This window comes from Myxine glutinosa, chromosome 4 (genome assembly GCF_964187855.1).
Source record: "Myxine glutinosa chromosome 4, kmMyxGlut1.1, whole genome shotgun sequence".
In the NCBI taxonomy this organism is placed as follows: domain Eukaryota; kingdom Metazoa; phylum Chordata; class Myxini; order Myxiniformes; family Myxinidae; genus Myxine; species Myxine glutinosa.
In genome coordinates this window covers 177636035-177656141 of record NC_136264.1, presented here as the reverse complement: position 1 = coordinate 177656141, position 20107 = coordinate 177636035, and the positions used below count along the sequence as shown (strand labels likewise).

The 20107-nt window shown below is 47.8% G+C and overlaps 1 protein-coding gene across 4 annotated transcripts in view; it reads right to left on the bottom strand.

The window, feature by feature from the left end:
• SLC25A48 (solute carrier family 25 member 48) overlaps window positions 1-20107 on the bottom strand; it is a 137434-nt gene that overhangs the window by 49861 nt on the left and 67466 nt on the right. For 3 of the 4 annotated variants that reach the window (XM_068114021.2, XM_078776750.1, XM_068114025.2), the window contains 2 exons: window positions 4255-4326; window positions 1209-1455 (listed from right to left, as the gene is read on the bottom strand). In XM_068114021.2, coding sequence (XP_067970122.1) covers window positions 1209-1455; window positions 4255-4326 — 319 coding nt within the window. The remainder of the gene's footprint in view (window positions 1-1208; window positions 1456-4254; window positions 4327-20107) is intronic. The other variant, XM_078776749.1, reaches the window with a different exon arrangement.

The window sequence follows — 20107 nt, the reverse complement described above, 5'->3', positions numbered from 1 at the left end:
TCTTCTTATTTTTCTTCTTCTTCTTCTTCTTCTTCTTCCGTATGCTTAAAATAACTAAATCATTAAAAGAAATTACAAAATGAAAATTGCTGATTTTATGCAGCCTTGAACTTTGAGCTTTAGATCTAAAAAAAAGAATCAGCTTCTAGCTTTTGATTGGTATAGCAATTCTGTGAGTATTCTCAGGATAGTGAGTATTCTGTGAGTATTCTGTGAGTATATGCAAATTATTTGAATTTCAGGGCAATTGGATGAAAATTGATGATTTTATGTGACGCTGACCTTTCACCTTTTGACAAAATTATTTGCCTTCTCCGTATTATCAGAATAAAGCTTTGGTGAAAATTTGATGAGAAAAGCTCAAATGTTAAGAAAAAGGTTACGGCCCGGACACACGGACACACACACACACGGACACACACACACACGCACACAGAAGTGATTGCAAAACCCCATATCTTGCTGTGGAGGGGACGGGCTAATCAACAATTTCAATATTGACCATCTTTATTTTTGCAACTATTTCACAAACCATTCCTCACCCCTTTTCATATTATATGAAACCAATATGCAACATTCCTCCCCCTCCACCACCATACCGCACCAATTTCTCCTTGTCATATATACCATGTAAATAGCCAGCAATATAGAAATTAAAGCAATAAGTAACCAGGATAAGGATAAAGGTCAATCCAGTGATTGTGAATCAGTTTGAGATAGTCTGTCAACAATATTCACTGCAATCATGAATTACATGACTTTGGTTTGGATATGAAAGCTGACTAGTATCTACAGTTATGTGTTAATAAATTTTGATATTATTATTTTGTGCTGGAGTGTCATATGTACTGGAGTGTCATATGCCACTTATGAAGACGATAAGCAACTGGCAGGGATTTGTTGAAGTGCACAGAAAGAAGAATCAGCAGTACATGGAATGCAGGATTTGAAAATAAGTTGCAACAATTTTTTTAAAATATTCTCAAGTGAAAACTCAAAAATATCTAGAGAAGGGTGTGTGCAGGTCGGAGCTGGTACTGGCTTTTGAGGCAAGTTTTTTTTTCACAATAAGCTTAGTATTATAGGACTCTAATCTTCATGCAGATGTGGTGTAAGACACAGGCATAAACACAGCATAAGTTGATATTGGGGAAACAAATCGAATAGGAAGTTTTTGAAATAGATTTGAGTATACGTGTGAAACGCACCAGGTGCTTGTACTTGCATCTGTAGACGAATCTTTACCAGTTCAATTGGAGAGCCAACCGCAACAGCAGCAACACCTGAGAGGGCACTGGCAGCAATGAGGTCAAACAGTGTGGGTTTGCAGCGAGTTGTATCATCTCGATTTGTCGACAGCAAACGTAGTGCCGTACCGAACACACCAAAAATCACAGAGTTGCACATGGCCACAGTGGCAAGAGGAAAAGCCATTCCTTTGAAAAAGCCTCGAATCTGCAGTCGAGAGATGTGGGCAAAGGAAATAACTAAATTGAGATTCATTACCCAAGACTTGGTAAATTTTTCGCATCACATGAATAAATCTGTAAACTTTGGATGACCACGACAAAAAAAAAAAAACACAAAACCTTGGATATTCATGACTTCAATATTGCAACGGATCTGGCTTCAGGGATAAAATGAGGAATAAATTACAATAGTTATTTAATTGTGCATGTACAGCATGAGCATATGCAATTAGCACACAAGCGAGGAAATGTCAAATGAAGTGTTTAGAAACCTTGTCTACCTTCCCACAGAGATTGCATCTAATCCAATTTCTACCTTCATTTTATATTGTCGTGTGAAAATTACCTTCCTCGGTGAAGACCGGGAAATCACGGATCGCAAATCGAGCGTTATTCGAGGCGTTATTCAAGAGCGGATTTCACTATACAAGCACGGGCGTGGAAGAGAGAGGAAGAAGAAGCGGGAAGCTTTTACCTGACGGTCCCACGCGGCAGCCTTCAATCCTGTAGGAAATTAACTCATGAAAATGGATGGTAAAGTTTACAAAAATAAAAAGGTTTATTACCACGGATGCCGACAATACAAAATAAAACGCGCGATAATTAATGTCCTATTTGGAGCGCTCCCACACCAGACGTCTAAAACACACAAGGGAATATTCAAATGAAAAGAAACGTTGTGTGTTTTATCGTGGTGACTTATCTCAACTCGGCTGAGGTGTGTCAGGGAACTTCAGGCTCCAAGCGCGCAGTCCCGACACGGCTCCTGTTGGCGGGAAACCCCCCGACCTTGGCGAGAACCAGGCCCCGACGTTCCCCCGCTCACACACCGCCAGGCCAGCGCACGCTGCAGCGGCAAGCCTCGCCCGCACGCGAACATAGTGGAGGAGAATCGTCAGCGCTCCACCGTCTTTCCACCGTCCGTCGTCGCCCAACAAGCAAGGGTCCAGGGTCAAGGAGGTCCAAACGAGAAGGGTTCCAGCACAAGAAGAAAAAAATGCCGGCCAGCGAGTGCTTTTATCGCTCATCTCGTGACGTCACCGGCATTTTTCACCAATGGCCGGGGTCACTTCTCTCTCATGCCATCGGTCTGTGGCCAATCAGTATGTTGCTTCTTGCTCACTTCCTTCCACCAATCTGAGGCAAGCTTCTTGCCCCACCCTGGCCATTCACCAGTCCTTCCTTATTCTGCCAATCGGCGGCCTTCGTCCTGCCTCGTGTTTTCCTTCCACCAATCAGTGGCCAGCTTCTTGCCCCTGCCTTGACCAATCACGAGTCCTTCTGGGCGTGGCTCTCGGCCTGCCTGACCAATGAGTGTTGCTAAGCAAGCTGGTGATGCAGCTGGCTGCGGTTCCATCAGCAGTACCCCAAACTGGTTTCCGGTGAGTTTTGTGGGGGGGGGGGGGGATTTAATTAGTGTGTGTGCTAATGGGCCTAACTACTCTACGTGTCTAGTGCGTTGCCATACGGGACAAAGGATAGATCACCAGGTCTCACACACAGGGGAATTAGCATAATCCCTACTCTATTTAACACAAGGCCATCCTCGTATGATCACAAAGATACACTTAATCCGACATCCGAGCGAGACAGGTCCCTGCTTATGTACATCGAGATGGTTCTTCTTCTTCATGACAGTCGGAGCATGATACCTACACAGATCTACCTAGTCTATATATCACTCTACCCCAAAATTCATAACAATATATTCTGTAACATCCCCCACTGTGATCTGTCTTTGTGTGTACATTTCTGCCTTGCATCACCAGGAGCCATTGTGGCACCAGTGACCACAAGGGCTATGTGCATGCACGTAGGTAGCATATGAGCAGGACTGGAGACCACAAGGCTGCAAAAAAGTGGGAAAATCCCTTATCACCACATGACCAATGAGCGTGCAGTGAGTGGTAAAAGATGCCTCCCTGAGAGGGAACAATAAAAGGTGGGCTGTGCTCCAAATTATTCTGGCTCCGTTCGCTAGCTCCCCGGGCTCCCTTCGCTAACTCCCCAGGCTCCCATCGCTAACTCCCCGGGCTCCCATCGCTAGCTCCCCGGGCTCCCTTCGTTAGCTCCCCGGGCTCCCTTCGCTAGCTCCCCGGGCTCCCTTCGCTAGCTCCCCGGGCTCCCTTCGCTAGCTCCCCGGGCTCCCTTCACTGACTCCCTGGGCTCCCTTCACTGACTCCCCGGGCTCCCTTCACTGGCTCCCCGGGCTCCGTTCGCTAGCTCCCCGGGCTCCCTTCGCTGACTCCCCCAGGCTCCCTTCGCTAGCTTCCCGGGCTCCCTTCGCTAGCTTCCCGGGCTCCCTTCGCTAGCTCCCCGGGCTCCCTTCGCTAGCTCCCCGGGCTCCCTCTGCTAGCTCCCCCGAGCTCCGGGTAGCTAGCGAAGGGAGCCTGAAATTAAACAATGGCATGCTTTGAGATTGGCACCCCAGCTGGCACTATGTTGGATTAACAGTTATAGTCACATGTAACCCAACAGGGAAGCAAAAACAACAAAAAACTGAGCATGCTAGATGAGCCATCATTGTTCTATGGAAGTCTCCAAAAATCATTTTGAGCCTCAACAATGTAGCTTCCAAGATCCGACATAACAGGGTACATGCTCACACTGATAAATTGTTATAAGAGAGAAGGGTTGATCAATAACAATTTAACAGCTTATTTTGTTTAAATAATGTATTTTTACTGAGCCTTAAGGTCTGCCCCTGGAAATGGAAAGGGAGAACAGAGTTATTTTCATTTAAAAAAGAAATAAAAATAATGTGAAGGAATGAAAAAAACTCCACCTTTTCCTTGCGATAAATAGACGAGATGCAGTGCAACATGGAGTGGTAGCCAGTCCCAGCCTGTAGTCGTGTCTGTAAAACACCAGGACAGAAACATCATGCACCAAGGAAAAGGGCTTCAAACATATACATGTTTTGTGTATACCTACAAAAGATTAAGCAACGAATGTTCTGAGGATTGTTGTGTTGGGGTACATTAAACCTTATTCATATTCTGGAAGTGGACCAGCACATTGATCCGTAAACATGTCATCAGTCCAAGCAAAAGTCAAGTTGAGATATGAAAATAATATGCCTGTCTGAAATGAGCATGCAAATTAGCATAAAGCCTGTCCTCAAATGATCAAAAGCAAGTTTATATTGGCAGATGTGCCTCTAATGTTTGTGACCACCATTCACAACAATATAAGTAAGCTTCATGTGTTGTCAGACCAAATGAGATGATCCAGTTCTCGTTATTGGAAGTTGCACCATTCTTCATTCAGAGCAACTTGCAGTGGTAGGCAAACATAGCAACCAGGCTCCTCAGGATATTTTGGATGCAAGTCCGTCCATCATACCATTCCGTCCGTGCAAGTGATGCTGTCATCCCAAAGTGCAGCAACGATAACCCATGCACTGTGTGGACGTTCATCCAGAAAGATGAAGTTGGGACCTTGCATTTGGGCCAGAGAGATGACTGTACAAGTGTAACAATGTCATTCCTGTATACGACACCAGTCATAGCACCCTCTGAATATCAAGATTAGTTGTACAGGTAACTGGGATGACAGCTGATACTATCAGTCTGCCATGACCCAACTATAATGCTGCCTAATGGCATGAATTGCAAATCGGTTCCCACCTTGTCTTCAGACTCGAGTACATCCATTGTTGAAGTCCCCTCTCACCCAGGATTATGCAGGGCATACATGGTCTACAATCAAGCCCATTCTGGGGAAACTACCTACATCCAGTATCACTGCTCACCTACACTCATTCGTTCCTCTTTTTTTCCAACTATTAAACCAACTTCCACATCCTCTTCAATCTCATTCTTCCCTCCTGGTCTTCAAGACAGGAGCTCACCACCATTTCAGATCATCTCCAATTCAAAATCATGATCTTTTCTACCTTCCCCCGTCACCCTCAACCCCAACGTTTTCCAAATTTCCATTTTCCCCTATCTATTGCCTATCTATTGTCTCACTATCTATTGCCGACGCATCCACCCTCCCTCCCACACCCATTACCCCATTTCTTCTTTTTCTCCCTCCTTTCATACCAAAGATATCGCTTCTGCTTCCGGTTTCTCGATCGAGGTGGCGACTTTTGTTCTCTCCGGGCATCAAAAGTTAAGTTATTTTTCCATTCGTGTGTTTGTCAAATTTCCACTCGTTATTTTATCGTCTATGCGTTATTGTTTGTTTCTAGTTTGTTTTGGTTTGAATTTCCTGTAACTCATAATAAATTAATCGTTTCTGTTTGCTCCGCATGCACGGCCTTGTAGCCTTGAAGCCTGAGGCTGAGGCCCCCATCGAAGTTTGTTCACTTAAGTTTCTTCCTTCACGGTTTTGCTTTGTTCTTAAATTTTTCCCTTCTCCCCCCGAACTTCCCCGAACATCTACTCTTTGTCTAACGTTTTAACCCCCCCACCCCCCAAAAACAAAACAAAAAAACAAACAAAGAAAAAACATTTATTTCCCTTTCTCCACGTGCTGTTGTCTCATCATGTTCTTCTGTCCACGTGCGCTGTCTCGCCCCGCCCCCATTATCTCCTTGCCTTCCACCTTTTGCCCTGTTCACGTGAATCGTGGTTGTCCCTCTAGGCCCTTGGTTCTTAACCTGGGTTCGACCAAACCCCATCGGTTCAGTGAGCCAGTCTCAGGGGTTTGGCAGAGGTCCTCCGAAACGCATTGCAATTGTTTTTTTTTTTTTTAGTTTTGTATCAATTTTGAATCTATGTGTAATTATGCTTATTATTAATATTATTATTATTTTGGTTTGTATGTTACGAACAAATGGAAATGTTATTTGTAATTGTATTCCCATCCCATTCATGGTTTCTCTGGTCTGTGTTTAAGATAAGTTGTTTCACACTGACTGTAGTAAGTTGAATCAATGAGCAACTTGCTAATTATTCTGTTGATGGAGCTTACTTGCTTACTTACTTACTGGATTTTGGACTTTTCAGGTGTTCAGAAATTCCAGTGAATAGCCTCGATTAGCTTGCCGTGTGCTGTGCGTCATTGGTCGCCCCTTACTTTGGAGTTACTGATTAATTGAAAAGTAAGTTGGAAATGTTTGAAGATATGCAGGGCAGGTTCAGAGTTATATTAAAGTCAAAAGTGGATGGTGATTATAAAATATGATTGAATTACTCAGAAAATTAGGTGAAGGTGATATAACTCCTTTGGTCGCAATTCAAAACTAACAATTCGCAGTTTTCTATGTAATATTATAATGGGATTTGAGGTGACATAGAGTTGAGTAGATAATAAATCCCGTCATCATAACTATAAGTTATGTTTACTTCGTTAAACTTTCTCAGTTTTCAGAGGGGTACTGATTATATTTAAGCATGTTCCTTTTTTATTTTTTGTCATATAATTATTTGCCCGAACTCAATTAAGATCAGTTTGTTACTTTTTTCTTTTTTTTGCAGTATGTCGAACAAAAAAAGGAAGTGGTCGGAGGATTACATGTGGTACGGGTTCACGTGTTTGACGGAACCAGACGGAAGTCAGCGTCCTCAATGCATGCTTTGCAATGTCAAGTTGAGCAACTCCAGCCTAGCACCAGCAAAACTATGGGAACACTTCAAAAAAACTGCACGGCGAGGGGCAGTACAAAGACGCAACGCTGGATGAATTCAAATTGAAGAGAGTCCGATTCGACGCAAGTGCTACCTTGCCCACTCTCGGCTTCGTTCCAATTGACAAACCGATCCTCACCGCGTCGTATGAAGTTGTGTACCTGATCGCAAAGCAGGGCAAACCGCACACCATTGGCGAGATACTCATCAAACCGGCCGCGTTGAAGATAGCCAACATCATGCTGGGAAAAGCTGCTGAAAACAAGTTGTCTCTCGTTCTACTCTCAAATGACACCATCAGATGCAGAATCGACGCCATGAGCGACAACATCCTCACCCAGGTAGTTACAGATTTAGTCGCGAGCGAAATTCAGCCTTCAACTCGACGAGACCACCGACATTTCAAATTTGAGCCAGCTCATCTTATTTGTGCGTTATGTCAAAGGAGACGAGATCAAGGAAGACTTTCTGTTCTGCAAGCCTCTCACAACAATGACGAAGGCAGCTGACGTGAAGAAGCTTGTGGACGACTTTTTCAGAAGCAACGGCCTCTCGTGGGACATGGTGTCTGCAGTTTGCTCGGACGGAGCTCCAGGCATGCTTGGATGCAACTCCGGTTTTGGAGCGCTGGTGAAGGCCGATGCACCACACATCATCGTCACGCACTGCGTCTTGCACAGACACGCGCTGGCATCAAAAACCCTGCCTCCAAAACGGGCCAATGTTCTGAAAATCGTCGTTGAAACTGAATTACGTGCGAAGCCGTGCTCTGAATCATCGCATCTTCAAAGAGCTGTGCAATGAAATCGGCTCTGAATTCGATGTCCTTCTCTACCACTCTAACGTTCGATGGTTATCACGAGGGAAGGTAGTGAGCCGTGTTTTTGCCTTGCGTGTAGAATTAGCCCTGTTTTTGCGAGAACACCAGCATTGCCATGCAACGCACTTCCAAGAGTCAGAGTTCATCCTCGCCTTGGCGTACTTGGCTGACATCTTTGACGCGCTCAATCATCTCAATTGCCAGATGCAGGGCGGTGGAGTGAATGTCATCGAATCTGAATAAAAGCTGAGCGCTTTCTGAAAGAAGTTACCGTTGTGGAGGTGGCGAACAGAGAACGACAACTTCGCGAACTTTTCGCTACTGGACGAGTGCGTGAGCGGGATCGAAGATGAGTCTGAAGATGGAGGCACTGCTGTACCGTAGGAGCTGAAGCAAGTGATTACCATGCACTTGGATGAGCTGGGAAAGTAATTCCACGGCTACTTCCCCGACCAAGAGCAATACCCAGCATGGGTGCGGCAGCCATTTACTTTCGACGTTGCAACGGCAGATGTCAACGACCAATACCTCGATGACCTCATCGAACTTCAGCAGAGCCAGACTCAACAACAACTCTTCGGCACAACAACGCTCTCAACGTTTAGGTGCCGCCAAATGGAAGGGTATCTTCATATCGCTAAAATTGCCCTTGAGATCCTCACGCTGTTCGTTACAACGTATCTCTGCGAGCATGCGTTTTTGAAACTGGTGGAAATTAAAACAAAGAAAAGGAGCACGCTTGCATGCGAAAATGATTTGAGGGTGGCCCTTGCCAAAACAAAATCATGCATTTCCCAGATCGCCTCCCGAAAAAAGAACAGAAAACGCATTAAGATGCAATTCTTAATTTTTTGGTCAAATTTGAGGGGTTCCGCGAGTGTTCGGTGGGTTTCGTTCAGGTTTGGCGCCTTTAAAAAGGTTAAGAACCACTGCTCTAGGCACTCTCCCTGTTGGTAGTTTGTGAATATAAGATTGTTCTTCATGGTTCTGTTTAAATATGTTTAAACTTTCCCCTGCAGTGTTTTATTCAGTGGTATATTACAACACGCTGTTTTTCTTCCTATTTAAAAGGCTCTTTTCAATTTCCTCTTCAACTCACTCCACTTCAAAAAAAATTCAATCTCTTATAATTCTTCCTCACTACAAGCTCTAAATTCACATTCATTCCACCCCTCCTCTATCGTTCTTAAACGGATCTCTGACTTGAAAATCACAATAAACCCAATTTGTTAGAAATGTTCGTCTTTCATTAATCATCCAATTTCTAAACTCCCCCTTTGCCCCTCCCCTCCAAATCTCCCCCTTGCCCCTCCCCTCATAAACTCCCCCCTCACCCCTCCCCTCCAAATCTCCCCCCCTACCATCCCTCTCCAATTCTCCCCCTCCCCCCCCCTCCTCAAAGCTGCCTCCTCCCCACTTCGTCTCCCTTCAAGCTTTTACCTCCACCTCCCCCAACCTTCGACCTTCCTCTGCCCCCCTCCTCAAACAACCCCTCACTGTGCCTCTTCCCATCACCATCAAACCTTTCGTCCTCCTCATCCTTCCCTTTCTTGTAACTCTTCTGTAATCTCTGACACACTATCAACTGCTCTCCCTACCTCCCCCTTACATCCTTCTTCTGACCCTACCCCTCCCCTCCCCTGTCCTGCACCCGATGCTCCCCCTCTCTCATTAACGGTATGGACCTCAAACATCCGGGGCCTTTGCTCAAACCTGATTGATCTCTCCATTCAGGTTGCTTCTGACAATTGTTACGTGGTCCCCTCGGTGAATACCTGGTCTCGGTGACCCCCGGACCGTGAGAGGAACTCCGCCAGCAAGCTGTATTATATATGCGCTTTCGCCACGCAATCCATATGAATTTCACCCAGGAGACAACTGATGTTCAAGGATATATTTCCAATGGTAATGATACCATACAATTTCAATGACACAACCACGGAGATTTTCCCCGAGCAATCAACAATACACAACCATCAACAATTCCCAATTCACAAACACTTCCCTATGAGTAAGATGGCCATCTTATATATGTGTGTCCCGGTGAGTACTCACAACCCCCTTTCGGTCTCTGCTCCTCACAATGTCTCTGGGCCCCTCCTGACCAAGATACTGGTCGGCGTCTCCGCACTCGGGCGGTTGAACGAACCCCGGGTGGACGTTTCTCCACCGGGCAGGTATCGTACCAGGCACCGTGGCTGCAGCCCCTCGTGGCCACGCGAAGCGGGTACGGTAGAGCAAGCCAAACCCCACGCCGCTTGCAAGGCGCGTTAGGCCCCAACGTGCGACCCGCACGCGTCTGTTTAGACGGTGCCGCGAACGATACCAGACGCGGGGTCGATGCACGGCCCCACGTCAACTTGACGTCTCCACCGGGCAGGTACACGTCCCGGTGATTCCTCTCGCCCGACAGGCTTCGGAACGCCGCTTTTCCACGCAGCGCAAGGTCGATCCCACCTTTGGTCGGAGCGGGGCGAGGAAGAATACTACTCATCCCTTTTCTTCCTCGTGTCTTTTTCTCTTCCGTTTCCGGTCACTTCCGTTTCCGGCCACTTGTTCAGAAGGGCTCCTGACCCTCCAATCACAACAACCCTTAATATACTACACACGGATAAGCAAAGACCTGAATGGTAATCCACATACATTCACATAAATATGTAACACTCCCCCCCTTCAAGAAAGAAAGTTTGAACCCAGCGAAAACTTTCTTTGCCGGCCAATTTGGAGAAACAAACCAGATAACTCAACCCCCCCACATTATCAGTTGCCCCCGGGCACAGTTATCACTTAAAAATAAAGCAACCAAAATTTCACCACAACCCCTCCAGATTACTCACTCTGGACTAAGCACCAGCAACGACATTGTCCCTGCCAAATCAAACTCCATCTCATGACCCTCTGACTTTGACCGCCAGTTTCTTGTGAATGAAGGTTAAGGGGTTGATCACAGATCCAAAGTTAAGCCACTCGATAGCACTTTTTCTGGGAGGCCAAGCCGAGTATTCACTACATGGATGCCTTTAGGAACGTGGAGTTCACGGTTAGTCCGTGCAGGAAAGTTCTCTACATGGGCGCCTTGAGGAACGTGGAGTTCACGGTTAGTCCGTGCATGAAAGTTCACTACATGGACGCCTTTAGGAACGGCGTTCACGGTTAATCCGTGTAGGAATCTTGGCTCGGCGGCTCCGCCGCATTCAGTGCTTCAACTTCTCAGAACTTCCCTAATAATTAGGGTGGGACCACTTGTCCCTGTAGTCCCATGAATAGCGGTCTCCTTCTCGGCCACTACTTTGCCAATCCTTCCTTCGGGAGCGGCCGTAACTCAGGGAGCCTCAATAATAATATTGATTGTGGCCACCACCAACACTACCGCCCAGTTGTCCTCTCCTGTAGATCTCTCGACGTCTACGAAATGCCTTCCCTACTGTTATGGTCCGACCCTCCAAATCCCTGCCATTCCAATTCTTCTCTGCCTCTCTGGCGTCTTTTGTGCTGGCAAACGTGACAAAGCCGAACCCTCTTGACTGTTGCGTTTCCCAGTCTCTTACCAACCGCACTTCCACCAGCGGCCCATATCTGTTGAAGACAGAGGTCAGAACTTCTTCCTCTGTTTTGAAGTTCAGTCCCCCTACAAATAACTTGGCACTTTTGTCGCCATCCCGAGCTGGTGTGGCGTTATTTTCCCTGCTGGGCTCTTTACCAACCCTCAGGTTACCATAAACTTGACCCCCGGCCAAATCATTCCCGATAACCACAGATACACCCTCTACAGGAAGCGTGGCTTGTAAACCGACGGTGACCGGTCCTGACACCAAATCGGACTCCAAATGGATGACATGAAGGGGAGCACTAACACCGCCCCCGATCCCCTGTAAACGAACACTATCCCCCGTTGCCGTCTCCTCGGACCATGGCAAAATGCCTTCCAGCATTAAAGATTGATGTGCCCCTGTGTCCCTCAATATCCTAACCGGTTTCCGGTTAGTCGAGGCTCCATCCCGTGACACAAACCCCTCTGAAATAAATGGTTGGTAACCCTTTTGATGGCGATTTCTCAAAATGGCCATTGCGTTTGGAGTCGTAGTAGTCGGACTCCGCTCTGGGTCTTCGCTTTTCATGCGGTAACAACTGGACATCAAGTGTCCAGGTTTCTTGCAAAAAGCGCAAGTAGGCCCGGAGGAAAAACTCGTGGTCTGCCTCGGGCCCCCCGAACTATAAGTTTGTCTTGGGCCCGCATCCCTCTGATTCCGAACAGGTGGGGTATCATAGTTGTCCCCATAATCATCTCGAGGCCGCCGCCATGTATGGTCGTTCTCCGCACCTGCTGTTCCCCACCTCCCCTGCGGAGATCTAGGCGAGGAGTTAGGTTCGTGGACCCCTATTCGGTGGGTTAAGGCATAATCATCTGCCATGGTGGCTGCGTCCCACAACTTTGGTACCTTCTTTTCCTGCAGGTACACTTTGATGTCCTCGTGGACACACTGCTGGAATTCCTCCACCAGGATCAAATCCCGCAATGTCTCGAAGTCTTTCCCGACTCCTTTTGACTCACACCACCGATCAAACATGTTTTCTTTCACTCTGGCAAACTCCACATGGGTCTCACTCTCCCTCTTCCTGGCATTCCTGAATTTTTGCCTGTAAGCTTCCGGAACCAACTCATAGGCCTTGAGGATGTGCTTCTTCAGTACCTCATAATCTGCACATTGGTCCATTGGTAGCGCCGAATAAATTTCCTGAGCTTTCCCCACCAGCACACTTTGCACGAGTATGGTCCAGGCCTCCTCCGGCCAGTTTAATTGTCGAGCCACTTTCTCAAAGTGTGGAAAAAATTTCGCGACTTCTTTTTCACTGAACGGTGGAACCAGCCTCACATGTCTGCCCACATCCCAGGTTTTCTGGTTAGGTGTCGACCCCGTCAGCAAGGGTGGTGCCTCTCCCCGTTCTCTCATTAACTCCAGCTCCTTGAATTTGATTTCTTGCTGAAGCTCCATGTCACGTTCCTTTAATTCCCTTTCCGCTTTTCTCTCCTCTGCTTCGAGGTCCCTTGCAGCTCTCCTCTCCTCCGCTTTTCTCCCTTCTAACCTTTCCTGGAGTTCTCGTTCCACTCTCCTTTCCTCTGCTTGCTTCTCTTCTCTCCTCTCTTCTGCTTTCCTTTCCTCTTCTGCTCTTTCCTTTTCTGCTTTCCTTTCTTCTTCTGCTCTTTCCTTTTCTGCTTTCCTTTCTTCTTCTGCTCTTTCCTTTTCTGCTTTCCTTTCTTCTTCTGCTCTTTCCTTTTCTGCTTTCCTTTCTTCTTCTTTGATCCGTTCCTGGCTCCGTAATTGCAACTCCAGTTTCCGGAGCTCAACGTCTTCTGGTTCTTCGGGTAGCCACTCCCAGGCTAACTCGTCCCATGTTCCTAATCCCACCATAGATTGTATCACCGTGGCCTGCAACTCTGCCTTCCTCAAATTAGTTCGGACCTCCAAGTTAAAATGTTTGGCCAATTTCAAGAGGTCCGACTTTAGCAACGCTCGGAACTGTGCCTCACTCGGGGTTACCCCAAAGTTCTGTGCCACAAACGCCATGGTGCCTATCGTTAACACCTGTTAACCTTCACCCAAGACTTTACCCCAATTTCTCAAATTTTTTTTACCAATTAATAATTAATTAATAAATTTTAATTAATAAAAAAAATTATTATTTTATTATTTTATACAATTTTCAATCCCGGACGTAGACCCAATTGCGAAACCGCAAATCGTAATTTGGACGAGCCCCCAATTCTGTTACGTGGTCCCCTCGGTGAATACCTGGTCTCGGTGACCCCCGGACCGTGAGAGGAACTCCGCCAGCAAGCTGTATTATATATGCGCTTTCGCCACGCAATCCATATGAATTTCACCCAGGAGACAACTGATGTTCAAGGATATATTTCCAATGGTAATGATACCATACAATTTCAATGACACAACCACGGAGATTTTCCCCGAGCAATCAACAATACACAACCATCAACAATTCCCAATTCACAAACACTTCCCTATGAGTAAGATGGCCATCTTATATATGTGTGTCCCGGTGAGTACTCACAACCCCCTTTCGGTCTCTGCTCCTCACAATGTCTCTGGGCCCCTCCTGACCAAGATACTGGTCGGCGTCTCCGCACTCGGGCGGTTGAACGAACCCCGGGTGGACGTTTCTCCACCGGGCAGGTATCGTACCAGGCACCGTGGCTGCAGCCCCTCGTGGCCACGCGAAGCGGGTACGGTAGAGCAAGCCAAACCCCACGCCGCTTGCAAGGCGCGTTAGGCCCCAACGTGCGACCCGCACGCGTCTGTTTAGACGGTGCCGCGAACGATACCAGACGCGGGGTCGATGCACGGCCCCACGTCAACTTGACGTCTCCACCGGGCAGGTACACGTCCCGGTGATTCCTCTCGCCCGACAGGCTTCGGAACGCCGCTTTTCCACGCAGCGCAAGGTCGATCCCACCTTTGGTCGGAGCGGGGCGAGGAAGAATACTACTCGTCCCTTTTCTTCCTCGTGTCTTTTTCTCTTCCGTTTCCGGTCACTTCCGTTTCCGGCCACTTGTTCAGAAGGGCTCCTGACCCTCCAATCACAACAACCCTTAATATACTACACACGGATAAGCAAAGACCTGAATGGTAATCCACATACATTCACATAAATATGTAACACTCCCCCCCTTCAAGAAAGAAAGTTTGAACCCAGCGAAAACTTTCTTTGCCGGCCAATTTGGAGAAACAAACCAGATAACTCAACCCCCCCACATTATCAGTTGCCCCCGGGCACAGTTATCACTTAAAAATAAAGCAACCAAAATTTCACCACAACCCCTCCAGATTACTCACTCTGGACTAAGCACCAGCAACGACATTGTCCCTGCCAAATCAAACTCCATCTCATGACCCTCTGACTTTGACCGCCAGTTTCTTGTGAATGAAGGTTAAGGGGTTGATCACAGATCCAAAGTTAAGCCACTCGATAGCACTTTTTCTGGGAGGCCAAGCCGAGTATTCACTACATGGATGCCTTTAGGAACGTGGAGTTCACGGTTAGTCCGTGCAGGAAAGTTCTCTACATGGGCGCCTTGAGGAACGTGGAGTTCACGGTTAGTCCGTGCATGAAAGTTCACTACATGGACGCCTTTAGGAACGGCGTTCACGGTTAATCCGTGTAGGAATCTTGGCTCGGCGGCTCCGCCGCATTCAGTGCTTCTGCTTCTCAGAACTTCCCTAATAATTAGGGTGGGACCACTTGTCCCTGTAGTCCCATGAATAGCGGTCTCCTTCTCGGCCACTACTTTGCCAATCCTTCCTTCGGGAGCGGCCGTAACTCAGGGAGCCTCCATAATAATATTGATTGCGGCCACCACCAACACTACCGCCCAGTTGTCCTCTCCTGTAGATCTCTCGACGTCTACGAAATGCCTTCCCTACTGTTATGGTCCGACCCTCCAAATCCCTGCCATTCCAATTCTTCTCTGCCTCTCTGGCGTCTTTTGTGCTGGCAAACGTGACAAAGCCGTACCCTCTTGACTGTTGCGTTTCCCAGTCTCTTACCAACCGCACTTCCACCAGCGGCCCATATCTGTTGAAGACAGAGGTCAGAACTTCTTCCTCTGTTTTGAAGTTCAGTCCCCCTACAAATAACTTGGCACTTTTGTCGCCATCCCGAGCTGGTGTGGCGTTATTTTCCCTGCTGGGCTCTTTACCAACCCTCAGGTTACCATAAACTTGACCCCCGGCCAAATCATTCCCGATAACCACAGATACACCCTCTACAGGAAGCGTGGCTTGTAAACCGACGGTGACCGGTCCTGACACCAAATCGGACTCCAAATGGATGACATGAAGGGGAGCACTAACACCGCCCCCGACCCCCTGTAAACGAACACTATCCCCCGTTGCCGTCTCCTCGGAGCATGGCAAAATGCCTTCCAGCATTAAAGATTGATGTGCCCCTGTGTCCCTCAATATCCTAACCGGTTTCCGGTTAGTAGAGGCTCCATCCCGTGACACAAACCCTTCTGAAATAAATGGTTGGTAACCCTTTTGATGGCGATTTCTCACAATGGCCATTGCGTTTGGAGTCGTAGTAGTCGGACTCCGCTCTGGGTCTTCGCTTTTCATGCGGTAACAACTGGACATCAAGTGTCCAGGTTTCTTGCAAAAAGCGCAAGTAGGCCCGGAGGAAAAACTCGTGGTCTGCCTCGGGCCCCCCGAACTATAAGTTTGTCTTGGGCCCGCATCCCTCTGATTCCGAACAGGTGGGGTATCATAGTTGTCCCCATAATCATCTCGAGGCCGCCGCCATGTATGGTCGTTCTCCGCACCTGCTGTTCCCCACCTCCCCTGCGGAGATCTAGGCGAGGAGTTAGGTTCGTGGACCCCTATTCGGTGGGTTAAGGCATAATCATCTGCCATGGTGGCTGCGTCCCACAACTTTGGTACCTTCTTTTCCTGCAGGTACACTTTGATGTCCTCGTGGACACACTGCTGGAATTCCTCCACCAGGATCAAATCCCGCAATGTCTCGAAGTCTTTCCCGACTCCTTTTGACTCACACCACCGATCAAACATGTTTTCTTTCACTCTGGCAAACTCCACATGGGTCTCACTCTCCCTCTTCCTGGCATTCCTGAATTTTTGCCTGTAAGCTTCCGGAACCAACTCATAGGCCTTGAGGATGTGCTTCTTCAGTACCTCATAATCTGCACATTGGTCCATTGGTAGCGCCGAATAAATTTCCTGAGCTTTCCCCACCAGCACACTTTGCACGAGTATGGTCCAGGCCTCCTCCGGCCAGTTTAATTGTCGAGCCACTTTCTCAAAGTGTGGAAAAAATTTCGCGACTTCTTTTTCACTGAACGGTGGAACCAGCCTCACATGTCTGCCCACATCCCAGGTTTTCTGGTTAGGTGTCGACCCCGTCAGCAAGGGTGGTGCCTCTCCCCGTTCTCTCATTAACTCCAGCTCCTTGAATTTGATTTCTTGCTGAAGCTCCATGTCACGTTCCTTTAATTCCCTTTCCGCTTTTCTCTCCTCTGCTTCGAGGTCCCTTGCAGCTCTCCTCTCCTCCGCTTTTCTCCCTTCTAACCTTTCCTGGAGTTCTCGTTCCACTCTCCTTTCCTCTGCTTGCTTCTCTTCTCTCCTCTCTTCTGCTTTCCTTTCCTCTTCTGCTCTTTCCTTTTCTGCTTTCCTTTCTTCTTCTGCTCTTTCCTTTTCTGCTTTCCTTTCTTCTTCTGCTCTTTCCTTTTCTGCTTTCCTTTCTTCTTCTGCTCTTTCCTTTTCTGCTTTCCTTTCTTCTTCTTTGATCCGTTCCTGGCTCCGTAATTGCAACTCCAGTTTCCGGAGCTCAACGTCTTCTGGTTCTTCGGATAGCCACTCCCAGGCTAACTCGTCCCATGTTCCTAATCCCACCATAGATTGTATCACCGTGGCCTGCAACTCTGCCTTCCTCAAATTAGTTCGGACCTCCAAGTTAAAATGTTTGGCCAATTTCAAGAGGTCCGACTTTAGCAACGCTCGGAACTGTGCCTCACTCGGGGTTACCCCAAAGTTCTGTGCCACAAACGCCATGGTGCCTATCGTTAACACCTGTTAACCTTCACCCAAGACTTTACCCCAATTTCTCAAATTTTTTTTACCAATTAATAATTAATTAATAAATTTTAATTAATAAAAAAAATTATTATTTTATTATTTTATACAATTTTCAATCCCGGACGTAGACCCAATTGCGAAACCGCAAATCGTAATTTGGACGAGCCCCCAATTCTGTTACGTGGTCCCCTCTGTGAATACCTGGTTTCGGTGACCCCCGGACCGTGAGAGGAACTCCGCCAGCAAGCTGTATTATATATGCGCTTTCGCCACGCAATCCATATGAATTTCACCCAGGAGACAACTGATGTTCAAGGATATATTTCCAATGGTAATGATACCATACAATTTCAATGACACAACCACGGAGATTTTCCCCGAGCAATCAACAAGACACAACCATCAACAATTCCCAATTCACAAACACTTCCCTATGAGTAAGATGGCCATCTTATATATGTGTGTCCCGGTGAGTACTCACAACCCCCTTTCGGTCTCTGCTCCTCACAATGTCTCTGGGCCCCTCCTGACCAAGATACTGGTCGGCGTCTCCGCACTCGGGCGGTTGAACGAACCCCGGGTGGACGTTTCTCCACCGGGCAGGTATCGTACCAGGCACCGTGGCTGCAGCCCCTCGTGGCCACGCGAAGCGGGTACGGTAGAGCAAGCCAAACCCCACGCCGCTTGCAAGGCGCGTTAGGCCCCAACGTGCGACCCGCACGCGTCTGTTTAGACGGTGCCGCGAACGATACCAGACGCGGGGTCGATGCACGGCCCCACGTCAACTTGACGTCTCCACCGGGCAGGTACACGTCCCGGTGATTCCTCTCGCCCGACAGGCTTCGGAACGCCGCTTTTCCACGCAGCGCAAGGTCGATCCCACCTTTGGTCGGAGCGGGGCGAGGAAGAATACTACTCGTCCCTTTTCTTCCTCGTGTCTTTTTCTCTTCCGTTTCCGGTCACTTCCGTTTCCGGCCACTTGTTCAGAAGGGCTCCTGACCCTCCAATCACAACAACCATTAATATACTACACACGGATAAGCAAAGACCTGAATGGTAATCCACATACATTCACATAAATATGTAACACAATCCAGACTTGCTTAACAGAAACTTTCCTCCTTCAAGATGTCTCTGATTCCTTAATATATCTTCCTGGTTACTCCCTCCCTGAGCAACAACAGGGTTACTCCCTCCCTGTGATATATGATAGACCTGAGCCTCGTCCTGGTGGTGGGGTTGCTATCTTTATCAAAAACTCACTTCCTCAATCTCCTTTTACTGCCCTCTCTCCACCCAACCCCCAGGAGTACCTCTGGCTACGGCTTTCTCTCCGCTCCCACTTTTTGTTCATATGTGTTCTGTACCGTCCTCCAAACAGTGATGACTCTGTGGAGGCAGTAATGAGTAAAATCACATTTCCCCAGTCAATTCGCGTTTGAACAATATATTTCCCATTGCTATGCCCTCCCAATACTCTGGAGGACAGTCTAAGACCACAAATGACAAATGCATTAGGAGAATGGCCCTAATGGCCCTTAGATGGCGCCATTGCACTGTGCTGCTTTTGCAGACGACCTGGCGGCACGAAAAGCCAGACACATGTTTTCATAGACACTCTCTCTTCCTGTCCACAGGTTCCTCTCCTCCTGTTCCCAAGCCTAGATACTGTAGGTATTTCCCCCACACGAACAAACTTGTTATTGCCTTTCTTTAGAGGACCAAGGCCACCTGGGCTTGTCCAAGCATTCCTTTCCTTTGCGAGTGTCCTTGTCTTTCTCCAAAGCTGTTTTCGGCTGAGGTTCATCCTGACCTGCTTCCTTCGCATTGTACTCTTTGATTTCTCATTGTGGGATGATGTGGGGGGGGGGGGGGGTGGGGGGGGGTATGTTCATGTGGGTGATTTCAGGATACTGATATGTGTTGAAAGCATATGTATATTGTTGCGGGGGCCGGGTTCAAAAGTCCCCCTTCTTGACAACAATTTTGTTGCGTGGTTCCCCTCGGTTAATACCGGAGAATCATGAATACCTTCAAGGTGCACGGATCAAGGTGCACGCGTGTGCCGAAGAACCGCGCAATCGAACCCTCGCTTTCACACACCTTATTGGTGCCGAGCGGATTTGCACGGTGTGGAAAGCGGCATTACCCCACGAGATTTATGGACCTGAGTCTAGCCAAATTCGGTCCCGGATGATGCTGGGCTAATTGGTGAAAGGATGTACCAAACAGGTTGGAAAGTAACAACAAAATGTACAGCCTTTTATTTAGAAGGCACAGAGAAACAGAGACGAAGATACAGCTTACCAATTTTTACTTAATAATAACCCTACTGGTGCCTTCACACTCTGACACACTCACATTCACACTCGGGGAATAACACTCTGGTTAAGGGTGTACCGATGTACGTGCTGGAATTGCCTCGCTGGTGACCACGTGGTCTGGTGTGCGCAGATCGCGGCTTGATGAGGTCAGGTCCGAAGGACGAACTCCAGCGCAGGTGGGATGAGCTGCCACGCAGGCAGACAACTTCAGCTCAGGTGAGTTGTGTCGAAAGCCAACGCTTGCAGGTCAGCCGGATGGCGCAAAAGATCAGCGCAGAAGCGATTGGTGTCGACGAAGAACAAAGGC